Here is a 15431-nt window from a genome sequence, read left to right as displayed (position 1 = left end):
GGTGCTGGAGGTCGCAGGATACAGGGGAAGGGGACATAGGGGAAGCACAGGGTGCTGCAGAGCACAGGATACAGGGGAAGGGGACAAAGGGCAAGCACAGGGTGCTGGAGGTCACAGGGGAAGGGGACACAGGGGAAGCAGATGGTGCTGGATGTCACAGGACACAGGGACAGGGGACACAAGGGAAACACAGGGTGCTGGAGAGCACAGGATACAGAGGAAGGGGACACAGGAGGAGCGCATAGTGCTGGAGAGCACAGGATACAGGGGAAGGGCAGGGTTCTTTAGAGCATAAGATACAGAGGAAGTGCCAAGTGCTGGAGGTCACAGGATACAGAGGAAGGGGACACAGGGGAAGCACAGGGTGCTGGAGGGCACAGGATACAGGGGAAGGGGACACAGGGAAAGTACAGAGTGCTGGAGAGCACAGGATACAGGGGAAGGGGACACAGGGGAAGCAAAGGGTGCTGGAGGTCCCAGGATACAGGGGAAGGGGACACAGGGGAAGCGCAGGGTGCTGGAGAACACAGGATACAGGGGAAGGGGACACAGGGGAAGCACATGGTGCTGGAGGTCACAGGATACATTGGAAGGGGAAACAAGTGAAGCACAGGGTGCTGGAGAGCACAGGATACAAGGAAGCACAGAGTGCTAGAGAGCACGGAATATAGGGGAAGGGGACGCAGGATGCTGGAGAGCACAGGATACAGGGGAAGGGGACACAGGGGAAGCAAAGGGTGCTGGAGGTCACAGGATACAGGGGAAGGGGACACAAGGGTAGCACAGGGTGCTGGAGAGCACAGGATACAAAGAAGCACAGAGTGCTAGAGTGCACAGGATACAGGGAAAGGGGCACAGGGGAAGCACAGGGTGCTGGAGGTCACAGGATACAGAAGAAGGGGACATAGGGGAAGCACAGAGTGCTGGAGGTCACAGGATACAGGGGAAGAGGACACAGGGGAAGCACAGGGTGCTTTAGAGCATAAGATACAGAGGAAGCGCCAGTGCTGGAGAGCACAGGATACAGGGGAAGGGGACAGAGGGGAGGCACAGGGTGCTGGAGGTCACAGGATACAGGGGAAGGGGACACGGGAAGCACGGGGTGCTGTAGAGCATAAGATACAGGGGAAGCACCGAGTGCTGGAGGTCACAGGATACAGGTGAAGGGAACACAGGGGAAGCATAGAGTGCTGGAGGTCACAGGATACAGGGGAAGAGGACACAGGGGAAGCGCAGGGTGCTTTAGAGCATAAGATACGGAGGGAGCCCCAAGTGCTGGAGGTCACAGGATACAAGGGAAGGGGACACAGGGGAAGCACAGGGTGCTGGAGAGAACAGGATACAGGGGAAGGGGACACAGGGGAAGCGCTGGGTGCTTTAGAGCATAAGATAGAGAGGACGTGCCAAGTGCTGGAGGTCACAGGATACAGGGGAAGGGGACACAGGGGAAGCACAGGGTGCTGGAGGTCACAGGATACAGGGGAAGGGGACACAAGGGAAGCACAGGGTGCTGGAGGTCACAGGATACAGGGGAAGGGGACACAGGAGAAGCACAGGGTGCTGGAGAGCACAGGATACAATGGAAGAGCCAGGTGCTGGAGATCACAGGATACAGGGGAAGGGGACACAAGGGAAGCACAGAGTGCTGGAGAGCACAGGATACAGGGGAAGGGGTCGCAGGGGAAGCACAGGGTGCTGGAGGTCACAGGATGAAGGGGACACAAGAGAAGCACAGGGTGCTGGAGGTCACAGGATACAGGGGAAGGGGACACAGGAGAAGCACAGGGTGCTGGAGAGCACAGGATACAATGGAAGAGCCAGGTGCTGGAGATCACAGGATACAGGGGAAGGGGACACAAGGGAAGCACAGAGTGCTGGAGGTCACAGGACACAGGGGAAGGGGCACAGGGGAAGCGCAGGGTGCTTTAGAGCATAAGATACAGAGGGAGCACCAAGTGCTGGAGGTCACAGGATACAAGGGAAGGGGACACAGGGGAAGCACAGGGTGCTGGAGAGCACAGGATACAGGGGAAGGGGTCACAGGGGAAGCAAAGGGTGCTGGAGGTCACAGGATACAGGGGAAGGGGACACAAGGGAAGCACAGGGTGCTGGAGGTCACAGGATACAGGGGAAGGGGACACAGGGGAAGCACAGGGTGCTGGAGAGCACAGGATATAGGGGAAGAGCCAGGTGCTGGAGATCACAGGACACAGGGGAAGGGGACACAGGGGGAGCACAGGGTGCTGGAGGTGACAGGATACAGTGGAAGGCTACACAGGAGAAGTGCAGGGTGCTGGAGAGCACAGCAAACAGGGGAAGGGGACACAGGAGAAGCGCAGGGTGCTGGAGAGGACAGGATAGAGGGGTAAGGGGAAACAGGGCAAGCACAGGGTGCTGGAGGTCACAGGATACAGGGAAATGGGACACAGGGGAAACACAGGGTGCTGGAGGTCACAGGATACAGGGGAAGGGGACACAAGGGAAGCACAGGTTGCTGGAGAGCACAGGATACAGGGGAGGGGCACAGGGGAAGCACAGACTGCTGGAGTGCACAGGATACACGGTAAGCGCTGACGTCATGGGGTGGTGAGGTCTTTGGTAAATAGCAACCGTTCAAAAGCACCTGCTGCATAGTTCCTTGCGTATCCAGCAGTTTTCAGGCAACAATAAAAATGTCAAGATAATTCTGGTGACTAATGTTCCCGCTGGAGAGAGACCTTTTGCCCAGTGGCAGTTTCCACTCACAATAAAGGAGTGCAGAGGGTTGGCACATCTGCGGCAAAGATCATGCACCAGCCGATCACCAGACTGTGTTTTATGTGCATAGCTCAGTGGGTTACTGCATTTGTCACAGGGATCTGTTTGTTACTGGCAGTTCACAAGTTACTACCCTGATATAGGACAGTGACCTATGACCTCTCACCAAAGAGCTCAATGCAAACCGCTGGTACAGGGTAGAACGGTAGGATTCCCCCAGACCATCACTATCCCAATGTTGCTAACAAGGGTCAGTTTGGGTAGAAAAACATTCTTATTAGTAAAGCCAACCGCTGTGGTACCTTTTACATCTTGAGTTTCAGCCTCTCCAGAGCAAACACCCTTAATATCTGCTGCCTGCTGGTGGGGTGAGGGGTGCCTCACACCCCTTGCACCCCTCACTGCTTCATGCAACAGGTGCCAGGGACTGACTGACACACGTATCATTCATTGTCTCACTATAGCGTGTGTGTGTGATGCTAAGTGCGCTGATGCCCTGCACTGGGAGTAGTGCTGTAGAACACATGCATGTGATAGAGGCGCTATGGGAGATGGGGGGCACTGGTGGGCAGGGGTATTGAGGGAGTCCTGGCGAAGGAGGGTTTGGGGCGGGGGGGGGGGGGGGGCACAAAGACTGTCGCACAGGGGGCCACCTGCTGGGGGTGCGGGGGGTGGGCATCGCATCTTAGGAAGAGCACGAGCAGGGTGCAAGGGGGATAGCGCTGCACAAAGGGGGTCTCCCTCCAGCGCTAGGCTCCAGCGCACCTTTCACACTCCAGTGCCCGGTGGGAACTGGGAAAAGACTCAGCAGTAACCCAGCAGCCCTAGCAGCCTACTGAATGCACCGTACCCCGTAAAAGAGGCCTCTTCTCTGAAACACCTGCTAATCTCCTTTTGTGAAAACCTGTGACCCCTGTGGCCTGCTTGTTCACAACCCTCTTTCTCCACACAGGGTCCTTGGAGGAGAGCAGCAGCCAAGAGGCAGGAAGAGGCCCGAAGCCACCCCGACCGTACCCAGATGGCTTCGGGGGTGAACCACGGGGCCCCCCAGAGAGGGCCGGGGGCCCAAAAGGTTGGGATCCAGAAAATAAATCCAGAAGGAACCGGTTTAAATGTAGGGGAGAATCGACGCACGTGGCGCTGCAGAGAATTTAGTGAAATGCGATCCACACTGAAACTAGAGCTGAGATTATAGAAAACACAAACTACAAAGAGGACAGGTGGGGGCCTGAGGGTGCGGGGGGGGTCAGTGCTGGGAGAGCACAGAGAGCAGGTGGGGGCCTCAGGGTGCGGGTGGGGTCAGTGCTGGGAGAGCACAGAGGGCAGGTGGGGGCCTCAGGGTGTGGGGGGTCAGTGAGCAGGTGGGGGCCTGAGGGTGCGGGGGGGTCAGTGCTGGGAGAGCACAGAGAGCAGGTGGGGGCCTCAGGGTGCGGGGGGGCAGTGCAGGGAGAGCACAGAGTGCAGGTGGGGGCCTCTCAGGGTGTGGGGGCAGTGCAGGGAGAGCACAGAGAGCAGCTGGGGGCCTCTCAGGGTGTGGGGGGGGGGGGCAGTGAGCAGGTGGGGGCCTCTCAGGGTGTGGGGGGGCAGTGCAGGGAGAGCACTGAGTGCAGGTGGGGGCCTGAGGGTGCGGGTGGGGGCAGTGCTGGGAGAGCACAGAGGGCAGGTGGGGGCCTCAGGGTGTGGGGGGTCAGTGAGCAGGTGGGGGCCTCTCAGGGTGTGGGGGGGCAGTGCAGGGAGAGCACAGAGAGCAGGTGGGGGCCTCTCAGGGTGGGGGGGGGCAGTGCAGGGAGAGCACTGAGGGCAGGTGGGGGCCTGAGGGTGCGGGTGGGGGCAGTGCTGGGAGAGCACAGAGGGCAGGTGGGGGCCTCAGGGTGTGGGGGGTCAGTGAGCAGGTGGGGGCCTCTCAGGGTGTGGGGGGGCAGTGCAGGGAGAGCACAGAGAGCAGGTGGGGGCCTCAGTGTGTGGGTGGGGGCAGTGCAGGGAGAGCACAGTGCATGTGGGGGCCTCAGGGTGTGGGTGGGGGCAGTGCAGGGAGAGCACAGTGCATGTGGGGCCTCAGGGTATGGGTGGGGGCAGTGCAGGGAGAGAGCACAGAGAGCAGGTGGGGGCCTCAGGGTGTGGGGGGCATTGCAGGGAGAGCACAGAGTGCAGGTGGGGGCCTCTCAGGGTGTGGGGGGGCAGTGCAGGGAGAGCACAGAGAGCAGGTGGGGGCCTCAGTGTGTGGGGGGTCAGTGAGCAGGTGGGGGCCTCAGGGTGTGGGGGGGCAGTGCAGGAAGAGAGCACAGAGTGCAGGTGGGGGCCTCAGGGTGTGGGTGGGGGCAGTGCAGGGAGAGAGCACAGAGAGCAGGTGGGGGCCTCAGGGTGTGGGGGGTCAGTGAGCAGATGGGGGCCTCTCAGGGTGTGGGGGGGGGCAGTGCAGGGAGAGCACAGAGTGCAGGTGGGGGCCTCAGGGTGTGGGCAGGGCAGGGAGAGAGCACAGAGTGCAGGTGGGGGCCTCTCAGGGTGTGGGGGGCAGTGCAGGGAGAGCACAGAGAGCAGGTGGGGGCCTCAGTGTGTGGGGGGTCAGTGAGCAGGTGGGGGCCTCAGGGTGTGGGGGGGCAGTGCAGGAAGAGAGCACAGAGTGCAGGTGGGGGCCTCAGGGTGTGGATGGGGGCAGTGCAGGGAGAGAGCACAGAGAGCAGGTGGGGTCCTCAGGGTGTGGGGGGTCAGTGAGCAGGTGGGGGCCTCAGGGTGTGGGTGGGGGCAGTGCAGGGAGAGCACAGAGTGCAGGTGGGGGCCTCAGGGTGTGGGCAGGGCAGGGAGAGAGCACAGAGTGCAGGTGGGGGCCTCTCAGGGTGTGGGGGGCAGTGCAGGGAGAGCACAGAGAGCAGGTGGGGGCCTCTCAGGGTGTGGGGGGGGCAGTGCAGGGAGAGCACAGAGAGCCGGTGGGGGCCTCAGAGTGTGGGTGTGGGCAGTGCAGGGAGAGAGCACAGAGTGCAGGTGGGGGCCTGAGGGTGTGGGTGGGGGCAGTGCAGGGAGAGCACAGAGAGCAGGTGGGGGCCTCTCAGAGTGTGGGTGGGGAAGTGCAGGGAGAGCACAGAGTGCAGGTGGGGGCCTCTCAGGGTGTGGGTGGGGGCAGTGCAGGGAGAGCACAGTGTGCAGGTGGGAGCCTCTCAGGGTGTCGGTGGGCGGAGTGCAGGGATAGCACAGAGAGCAGGTGGGGGCCTCAGGGTGTGGGTGGGGGCAGTGCAGGGAGAGCACAGAGAGCAGGTGGGGGCCTCTCAGTGTGTGGCGGGGCAGTGCAGGGAGAGAGCACAGTGAATGTGGGGGCCTCAGGGTGTGGGTGGGGGCAGTGCAGGGAGAGAGCACAGAGAGCAGGTGGGGCCTCCTAGGGTGTGGGTGGGGGCAGTGCAGGGAGAGCACATAGAGCAGGTGGGGGCCTCAGGGTGTGGGGGGCAGTGCAGGGAGAGCACAGAGTGCAGGTGGGGGCCTCTCAGGGTGTGGGTGGGGGCAGTCCAGGGAGAGCACAGAGAGCAGGTGGGGGGCTCTCAGGGTGTGGGTGGGGGCAGTGCAGGGAGAGCACAGAGAGCAGGTGGGGGCTTCTCAGGGTGTGGGTGGGGGCAGAGCAGGGAGAGCACAGAGAGCAGGTGGGGGCCTCTCAGGGTGTGTGTGGGGGCAATGCAGGGAGGGAGCACAGAGAGCAGGAGAGGGCCACAGGGTATGGGTGGGGGCAGTGCAGGGAGAGCCTAGAGAGCAGGTGGGGGCCTCTCAGAGTGTGGGTGGGGAAGTGCAGGGAGAGCACAGAGTGCAGGTGGGGCCTCTCAGGGTGTGGGTGGGGGCAGTGCAGGGAGAGCACAGTGTGCAGGTGGGAGCCTCTCAGGGTGTCGGTGGGCGGAGTGCAGGGATAGCACAGAGAGCAGGTGGGGGCCTCAGGGTGTGGGTGGGGGCAGTGCAGGGAGAGCACAGGGAGCAGGTGGGGGCCTCTCAGTGTGTGGCGGGGCAGTGCAGGGAGAGAGCACAGTGAATGTGGGGGCCTCAGGGTGTGGGTGGGGGCAGTGCAGGGAGAGAGCACAGAGAGCAGGTGGGGCCTCCTAGGGTGTGGGTGGGGGCAGTGCAGGGAGAGCACATAGAGCAGGTGGGGGCCTCAGGGTGTGGGGGGCAGTGCAGGGAGAGCACAGAGTGCAGGTGGGGGCCTCTCAGGGTGTGGGTGGGGGCAGTCCAGGGAGAGCACAGAGAGCAGGTGGGGGGCTCTCAGGGTGTGGGTGGGGGCAGTGCAGGGAGAGCACAGAGAGCAGGTGGGGGCTTCTCAGGGTGTGGGTGGGGGCAGAGCAGGGAGAGCACAGAGAGCAGGTGGGGGCCTCTCAGGGTGTGGGTGGGGGCAATGCAGGGAGGGAGCACAGAGAGCAGGAGAGGGCCACAGGGTATGGGTGGGGGCAGTGCAGGGAGAGCCTAGAGAGCAGGTGGGGGTCTCTCAGATTGTGGGGGGGGCAGTGCAGGGAGAGCACAGAGAGCAGATGGGGGCCTCAGGGTGTGGGTGAAGGCAGTGCTGGGAGAGCACAGAGAGCAGGTGGGGGCCTCTGAGGGTGTGGGGGGGGCAGTGCAGGGAGAGAGCACAGAGAGCAGGTGGGGACCTCAGGATGTGGGTGGGGGCAGTGCAGGGAGAGAGCACAGAGAGCAGGTGGGGGCCTTAGGGCGTGGGTGAGGGCAGTGCAGGGAGAGCACAGAGAGCAGCTGGGGGCCTCTCAGGGTGGGGGGCAGGGCAGAGAGAACACAGAGAGCAGGTGGGGCCTCAGGGTGTGGGTGGGGCAGTGCAGGGAGAGAATAGAGTGCAGGTGGGGGCCTCAGGGTGTGGGTGGGCGCAGTGCGGGGAGAGCACAGACAGCAGGTTGGGGCCTCTCAGGGTGTGGGTGGGGGCAGTGCAGGGAGAGCAAAGAGAGCAGGTGGGGGCCTCAGTGTGTGGGTGGCGGCAGTGCAGGGAGAGCACAGAGAGCAGCTGGGGGCCTCTCAGGGTGGGGGGCAGTGCAGGGAGAGCACAGAGAGCAGGTGGGGACCTCTCAGGGTGTGGGTGGGGGCAGTGCAGGGAGAGCACAGAGTGCAGGTGGGGGCCTCAGGGTGTGGGTGGGGGCAGTGCAGGGAGAGAGCACAGAGTGCAGGTGGGGGCCTGAGGGTGTGGGTGGGGGCAGTGCAGGGAGAGCACAGAGAGCAGGTGGGGGCCTCTCAGAGTGTGGGTGGGGAAGTGCAGGGAGAGCACAGAGTGCAGGTGGGGGCCTCTCAGGGTGTGGGTGGGGGCAGTGCAGGGACAGCACAGTGTGCAGGTGGGAGCCTCTCAGGGTGTCGGTGGGCGGAGTGCAGGGATAGCACAGAGAGCAGGTGGGGGCCTCAGGGTGTGGGTGGGGGCAGTGCAGGGAGAGCACAGAGAGCAGGTGGGGGCCTCTCAGTGTGTGGCGGGGCAGTGCAGGGAGAGAGCACAGTGAATGTGGGGGCCTCAGGGTGTGGGTGGGGGCAGTGCAGGGAGAGAGCACAGAGAGCAGGTGGGGCCTCCTAGGGTGTGGGTGGGGGCAGTGCAGGGAGAGCACATAGAGCAGGTGGGGGCCTCAGGGTGTGGGGGGCAGTGCAGGGAGAGCACAGAGTGCAGGTGGGGGCCTCTCAGGGTGTGGGTGGGGGCAGTCCAGGGAGAGCACAGAGAGCAGGTGGGGGGCTCTCAGGGTGTGGGTGGGGGCAGTGCAGGGAGAGCACAGAGAGCAGGTGGGGGCTTCTCAGGGTGTGGGTGGGGGCAGAGCAGGGAGAGCACAGAGAGCAGGTGGGGGCCTCTCAGGGTGTGGGTGGGGGCAATGCAGGGAGGGAGCACAGAGAGCAGGAGAGGGCCACAGGGTATGGGTGGGGGCAGTGCAGGGAGAGCCTAGAGAGCAGGTGGGGGTCTCTCAGGGTGTGGGGGGGGCAGTGCAGGGAGAGCACAGAGAGCAGATGGGGGCCTCAGGGTGTGGGTGAAGGCAGTGCTGGGAGAGCACAGAGAGCAGGTGGGGGCCTCTGAGGGTGTGGGGGGGCAGTGCAGGGAGAGAGCACAGAGAGCAGGTGGGGACCTCAGGATGTGGGTGGGGGCAGTGCAGGGAGAGAGCACAGAGAGCAGGTGGGGGCCTTAGGGCGTGGGTGGGGGCAGTGCAGGGAGAGCACAGAGAGCAGCTGGGGGCCTCTCAGGGTGGGGGGCAGGGCAGAGAGAACACAGAGAGCAGGTGGGGCCTCAGGGTGTGGGTGGGGCAGTGCAGGGAGAGAATAGAGTGCAGGTGGGGGCCTGAGGGTGTGGGTGGGCGCAGTGCGGGGAGAGCACAGACAGCAGGTTGGGGCCTCTCAGGGTGTGGGTGGGGGCAGTGCAGGGAGAGCAAAGAGAGCAGGTGGGGGCCTCAGTGTGTGGGTGGCGGCAGTGCAGGGAGAGCACAGAGAGCAGCTGGGGGCCTCTCAGGGTGGGGGGCAGTGCAGGGAGAGCACAGAGAGCAGGTGGGGACCTCTCAGGGTGTGGGTGGGGGCAGTGCAGGGAGAGCACAGAGTGCAGGTGGGGGCCTCAGGGTGTGGGTGGGGGCAGTGCAGGGAGAGCACAGAGAGCAGCTGGGGGCCTCTCAGGGTGTGGGTGGGGGCAGTGCAGGGAGAGCAAAGAGAGCAGGTGGGGGCCTCTCAGGGTGTGGGTGGGGGCAGTGCAGGGAGAGCACAGAGAGCAGGTGGGAGCCTCTCAGGGTGTGGGTGGGGGCAGTGCAGGGAGAGCACAGAGAGCAGGTGGGGCCTCTTAGGGTGTGGGTGGGGGCAGTGAAGGGGGAGCAGAGAGAGCAGGTGGGGTCCTCACGGTGTGGGTGGGGGCAGTGCAGGGAGAGAGCACAGAGAGCAGGTGGGGACCTCTCAAGGTGTGGGGGGGGCAGTGCAGGGAGAGCACAGAGTGCAGGTGGGGGCCTCAGGGTGTGGGTGGGGGCAGTGCGGGGAGAGCACAGAGAACAGGTTGGGGGCCTCTCAGGGTGTGGGTGGGGGCAGTGCAGGGAGAGCAAAGAGAGCAGGTGGGGGCCTCAGTGTGTGGGTGGGGGCAGTGGAGGGAGAGCACAGAGAGCAGGTGGGGGCCTCAGGGTGTGGGTGGGGGCTGTGCAGGGAGAGCACAGAGAGCAGGTGGGGGCCTCAGGGTGTGGGTGGGGGCAGTGCAGGGAGAGCACAGAGAGCAGCTGGGGGCCTCTCAGGGTGTGGGTGGGGGCAGTGCAGGGAGAGCACAGAGTGCAGGTGGGGGCCTCAGGGTGTGGGTGGGGGCAGTGCAGGGAGAGCACAGAGAGCAGCTGGGGGCCTCTCAGGGTGTGGGTGGGGGCAGTGCAGGGAGAGCACCGAGGGCAGGTGGGGGCCTCTCAGGGTGTGGGTGGGGGCAGTGCAGGGAGAGCACAGAGAGCAGGTGGGGGCCTCAGGGTGTGGGTGGGGGCAGTGCAGGGAGAGAGCACAGAGTGCAGGTGGGGGCCTCTCAGAGTGTGGGTGGGGGCAGTGCAGGGAGAGCACAGAGAGCAGGTGGGGGCCTCAGAGTGTGGGTGGGGGCAGTGCAGGGAGAGAGCACAGAGTGCAGGTGGGGGCCTCAGGGTGTGGGTGGGGGCAGTGCAGGGAGAGCACAGAGAGCAGGTGGGGGCCTCTCAGAGTGTAGGGGGGCAGTGCAGGGAGAGCACAGAGTGCAGGTGGGGGCCTCTCAGGGTGTCGGTGGGCGGAGTGCAGGGATAGCACAGAGAGCAGGTGGGGGCGTCAGGGTGTGGGGGGGCAGCGCAGGGAGAGCACAGAGAGCAGGTGGGGCCTCTCAGGGTGTGGGGGGGCAGTGCAGGTAGAGCACAGAGAGCAGGTGGGGGCCTCTCAGTGTGTGGCGGGGCAGTGCAGGGAGAGAGCACAGTGAATGTGGGGGCCTCAGGGTGTGGGTGGGGGCAGTGCAGGGAGAGAGAACAGAGAGCAGGTGGGGCCTCCTAGGGTGTGGGTGGGGGCAGTGCAGGGAGAGCACATAGAGCAGGTGGGGGCCTCAGGGTGTGGGGGGCAGTGCAGGGAGAGCACAGAGTGCAGGTGGGGGCCTCTCAGGGTGTGGGTGGGGGCAGTCCAGGGAGAGCACAGAGAGCAGGTGGGGGGCTCTCAGGGTGTGGGTGGGGGCAGTGCAGGGAGAGCACAGAGAGCAGGTGGGGGCTTCTCAGGGTGTGGGTGGGGGCAGAGCAGGGAGAGCACAGAGAGCAAGTGGGGGCCTCTCAGGGTGTGGGTGGGGGCAATGCAGGGAGGGAGCACAGAGAGCAGGAGAGGGCCACAGGGTATGGGTGGGGGCAGTGCAGGGAGAGCCTAGAGAGCAGGTGGGGGTCTCTCAGGGTGTGGGGGGGGCAGTGCAGGGAGAGCACAGAGAGCAGATGGGGGCCTCAGGGTGTGGGTGAAGGCAGTGCTGGGAGAGCACAGAGAGCAGGTGGGGGCCTCTGAGGGTGTGGGGGGGGCAGTGCAGGGAGAGAGCACAGAGAGCAGGTGGGGACCTCAGGATGTGGGTGGGGGCAGTGCAGGGAGAGAGCACAGAGAGCAGGTCGGGGCCTTAGGGCGTGGGTGGGGGCAGTGCAGGGAGAGCACAGAGAGCAGCTGGAGGCCTCTCAGGGTGGGGGGCAGGGCAGAGAGAACACAGAGAGCAGGTGGGGCCTCAGGGTGTGGGTGGGGCAGTGCAGGGAGAGAATAGAGTGCAGGTGGGGGCCTGAGGGTGTGGGTGGGCGCAGTGCGGGGAGAGCACAGACAGCAGGTTGGGGCCTCTCAGGGTGTGGGTGGGGGCAGTGCAGGGAGAGCAAAGAGAGCAGGTGGGGGCCTCAGTGTGTGGGTGGCGGCAGTGCAGGGAGAGCACAGAGAGCAGGTGGGGACCTCTCAGGGTGTGGGTGGGGGCAGTGCAGGGAGAGCACAGAGTGCAGGTGGGGGCCTCAGGGTGTGGGTGGGGGCAGTGCAGGGAGAGCACAGAGAGCAGCTGGGGGCCTCTCAGGGTGTGGGTGGGGGCAGTGCAGGGAGAGCAAAGAGAGCAGGTGGGGGCCTCTCAGGGTGTGGGTGGGGGCAGTGCAGGGAGAGCACAGAGAGCAGGTGGGAGCCTCTCAGGGTGTGGGTGGGGGCAGTGCAGGGAGAGCACAGAGAGCAGGTGGGGCCTCTTAGGGTGTGGGTGGGGGCAGTGAAGGGGGAGCAGAGAGAGCAGGTGGGGTCCTCACGGTGTGGGTGGGGGCAGTGCAGGGAGAGAGCACAGAGAGCAGGTGGGGACCTCTCAAGGTGTGGGGGGGCAGTGCAGGGAGAGCACAGAGTGCAGGTGGGGGCCTCAGGGTGTGGGTGGGGGCAGTGCGGGGAGAGCACAGAGAACAGGTTGGGGGCCTCTCAGGGTGTGGGTGGGGGCAGTGCAGGGAGAGCAAAGAGAGCAGGTGGGGGCCTCAGTGTGTGGGTGGGGGCAGTGGAGGGAGAGCACAGAGAGCAGGTGGGGGCCTCAGGGTGTGGGTGGGGGCTGTGCAGGGAGAGCACAGAGAGCAGGTGGGGACCTCTCAGGGTGTGGGTGGGGGCAGTGCAGGGAGAGCACAGAGTGCAGGTGGGGGCCTCAGGGTGTGGGTGGGGGCAGTGCAGGGAGAGCACAGAGAGCAGCTGGGGGCCTCTCAGGGTGTGGGTGGGGGCAGTGCAGGGAGAGCACCGAGGGCAGGTGGGGGCCTCTCAGGGTGTGGGTGGGGGCAGTGCAGGGAGAGCACAGAGAGCAGGTGGGGGCCTCAGGGTGTGGGTGGGGGCAGTGCAGGGAGAGAGCACAGAGTGCAGGTGGGGGCCTCTCAGAGTGTGGGTGGGGGCAGTGCAGGGAGAGCACAGAGAGCAGGTGGGGGCCTCAGAGTGTGGGTGGGGGCAGTGCAGGGAGAGAGCACAGAGTGCAGGTGGGGGCCTCAGGGTGTGGGTGGGGGCAGTGCAGGGAGAGCACAGAGAGCAGGTGGGGGCCTCTCAGAGTGTAGGGGGGCAGTGCAGGGAGAGCACAGAGTGCAGGTGGGGGCCTCTCAGGGTGTCGGTGGGGGCAGTGCAGGGAGAGAGCACAGAGTGCAGGTGGGGGCCTCAGGGTGTGGGTGGGGGCAGTGCAGGGAGAGCACAGAGAGCAGGTGGGGGCCTCTCAGAGTGTAGGGGGGCAGTGCAGGGAGAGCACATAGAGCAGGTGGGGGCCTCAGGGTGTGGGGGGCAGTGCAGGGAGAGCACAGAGTGCAGGTGGGGGCCTCTCAGGGTGTGGGTGGGGGCAGTCCAGGGAGAGCACAGAGAGCAGGTGGGGGGCTCTCAGGGTGTGGGTGGGGGCAGTGCAGGGAGAGCACAGAGAGCAGGTGGGGGCTTCTCAGGGTGTGGGTGGGGGCAGAGCAGGGAGAGCACAGAGAGCAAGTGGGGGCCTCTCAGGGTGTGGGTGGGGGCAATGCAGGGAGGGAGCACAGAGAGCAGGAGAGGGCCACAGGGTATGGGTGGGGGCAGTGCAGGGAGAGCCTAGAGAGCAGGTGGGGGTCTCTCAGGGTGTGGGGGGGGCAGTGCAGGGAGAGCACAGAGAGCAGATGGGGGCCTCAGGGTGTGGGTGAAGGCAGTGCTGGGAGAGCACAGAGAGCAGGTGGGGGCCTCTGAGGGTGTGGGGGGGGGCAGTGCAGGGAGAGAGCACAGAGAGCAGGTGGGGACCTCAGGATGTGGGTGGGGGCAGTGCAGGGAGAGAGCACAGAGAGCAGGTCGGGGCCTTAGGGCGTGGGTGGGGGCAGTGCAGGGAGAGCACAGAGAGCAGCTGGAGGCCTCTCAGGGTGGGGGGCAGGGCAGAGAGAACACAGAGAGCAGGTGGGGCCTCAGGGTGTGGGTGGGGCAGTGCAGGGAGAGAATAGAGTGCAGGTGGGGGCCTGAGGGTGTGGGTGGGCGCAGTGCGGGGAGAGCACAGACAGCAGGTTGGGGCCTCTCAGGGTGTGGGTGGGGGCAGTGCAGGGAGAGCAAAGAGAGCAGGTGGGGGCCTCAGTGTGTGGGTGGCGGCAGTGCAGGGAGAGCACAGAGAGCAGCTGGGGTCCTCTCAGGGTGGGGGGCAGTGCAGGGAGAGCACAGAGAGCAGGTGGGGACCTCTCAGGGTGTGGGTGGGGGCAGTGCAGGGAGAGCACAGAGTGCAGGTGGGGGCCTCAGGGTGTGGGTGGGGGCAGTGCAGGGAGAGCACAGAGAGCAGCTGGGGGCCTCTCAGGGTGTGGGTGGGGGCAGTGCAGGGAGAGCAAAGAGAGCAGGTGGGGGCCTCTCAGGGTGTGGGTGGGGGCAGTGCAGGGAGAGCACAGAGAGCAGGTGGGAGCCTCTCAGGGTGTGGGTGGGGGCAGTGCAGGGAGAGCACAGAGAGCAGGTGGGGCCTCTTAGGGTGTGGGTGGGGGCAGTGAAGGGGGAGCAGAGAGAGCAGGTGGGGTCCTCACGGTGTGGGTGGGGGCAGTGCAGGGAGAGAGCACAGAGAGCAGGTGGGGACCTCTCAAGGTGTGGGGGGGCAGTGCAGGGAGAGCACAGAGTGCAGGTGGGGGCCTCAGGGTGTGGGTGGGGGCAGTGCGGGGAGAGCACAGAGAACAGGTTGGGGGCCTCTCAGGGTGTGGGTGGGGGCAGTGCAGGGAGAGCAAAGAGAGCAGGTGTGGGCCTCAGTGTGTGGGTGGGGGCAGTGGAGGGAGAGCACAGAGAGCAGGTGGGGGCCTCAGGGTGTGGGTGGGGGCTGTGCAGGGAGAGCACAGAGAGCAGGTGGGGACCTCTCAGGGTGTGGGTGGGGGCAGTGCAGGGAGAGCACAGAGTGCAGGTGGGGGCCTCAGGGTGTGGGTGGGGGCAGTGCAGGGAGAGCACAGAGAGCAGCTGGGGGCCTCTCAGGGTGTGGGTGGGGGCAGTGCAGGGAGAGCACCGAGGGCAGGTGGGGGCCTCTCAGGGTGTGGGTGGGGGCAGTGCAGGGAGAGCACAGAGAGCAGGTGGGGGCCTCAGGGTGTGGGTGGGGGCAGTGCAGGGAGAGAGCACAGAGTGCAGGTGGGGGCCTCTCAGAGTGTGGGTGGGGGCAGTGCAGGGAGAGCACAGAGAGCAGGTGGGGGCCTCAGAGTGTGGGTGGGGGCAGTGCAGGGAGAGAGCACAGAGTGCAGGTGGGGGCCTCAGGGTGTGGGTGGGGGCAGTGCAGGGAGAGCACAGAGAGCAGGTGGGGGCCTCTCAGAGTGTAGGGGGGCAGTGCAGGGAGAGCACAGAGTGCAGGTGGGGGCCTCTCAGGGTGTCGGTGGGCGGAGTGCAGGGATAGCACAGAGAGCAGGTGGGGGCGTCAGGGTGTGGGGGGGCAGCGCAGGGAGAGCACAGAGAGCAGGTGGGGCCTCTCAGGGTGTGGGGGGGCAGTGCAGGTAGAGCACAGAGAGCAGGTGGGGGCCTCTCAGTGTGTGGCGGGGCAGTGCAGGGAGAGAGCACAGTGCATGTGGGGGCCTCAGGGTGTGGGTGGGGGCAGTGCAGGGAGAGAGCACAGAGAGCAGGTGGGGGCCTCAGGGTGTGGGGGGTCAGTGAGCAGGTGGGGGCCTCTCAGGGTGTGGGGGGGCAGTGCAGGGAGAGCACAGAGAGCAGGTGGGGGCCTCAGGGTGTGGGTGGGGGCAGTGCAGGGAGAGAGCACAGAGAGCAGGTGGGGGCCTCAGGGTGTGGGGGGTCAGTGAGCAGGTGGGGGCCTCAGGGTGTGGGTGGGGGCAGTGCAGGGA

At 65.3% G+C, this 15431-nt stretch overlaps 1 protein-coding gene across 3 annotated transcripts in view; it reads left to right on the top strand.

Annotated features, from left to right (window-relative positions):
- Positions 1-15431, top strand: part of LOC138247121 (basic salivary proline-rich protein 4-like) — a 41817-nt gene that overhangs the window by 14198 nt on the left and 12188 nt on the right. For 2 of the 3 annotated variants that reach the window (XM_069201864.1, XM_069201863.1), the window contains exon 2: positions 3710-3871. In XM_069201864.1, coding sequence (XP_069057965.1) covers positions 3710-3871 — 162 coding nt within the window. The remainder of the gene's footprint in view (positions 1-3709; positions 3872-15431) is intronic. The other variant, XM_069201865.1, reaches the window with a different exon arrangement.

Source organism: Pleurodeles waltl, chromosome 7, assembly GCF_031143425.1.
Source record: "Pleurodeles waltl isolate 20211129_DDA chromosome 7, aPleWal1.hap1.20221129, whole genome shotgun sequence".
Classification (NCBI taxonomy): Eukaryota; Metazoa; Chordata; class Amphibia; order Caudata; family Salamandridae; genus Pleurodeles; species Pleurodeles waltl.
This window is presented reverse-complemented; position numbering and strand designations above follow the sequence as displayed.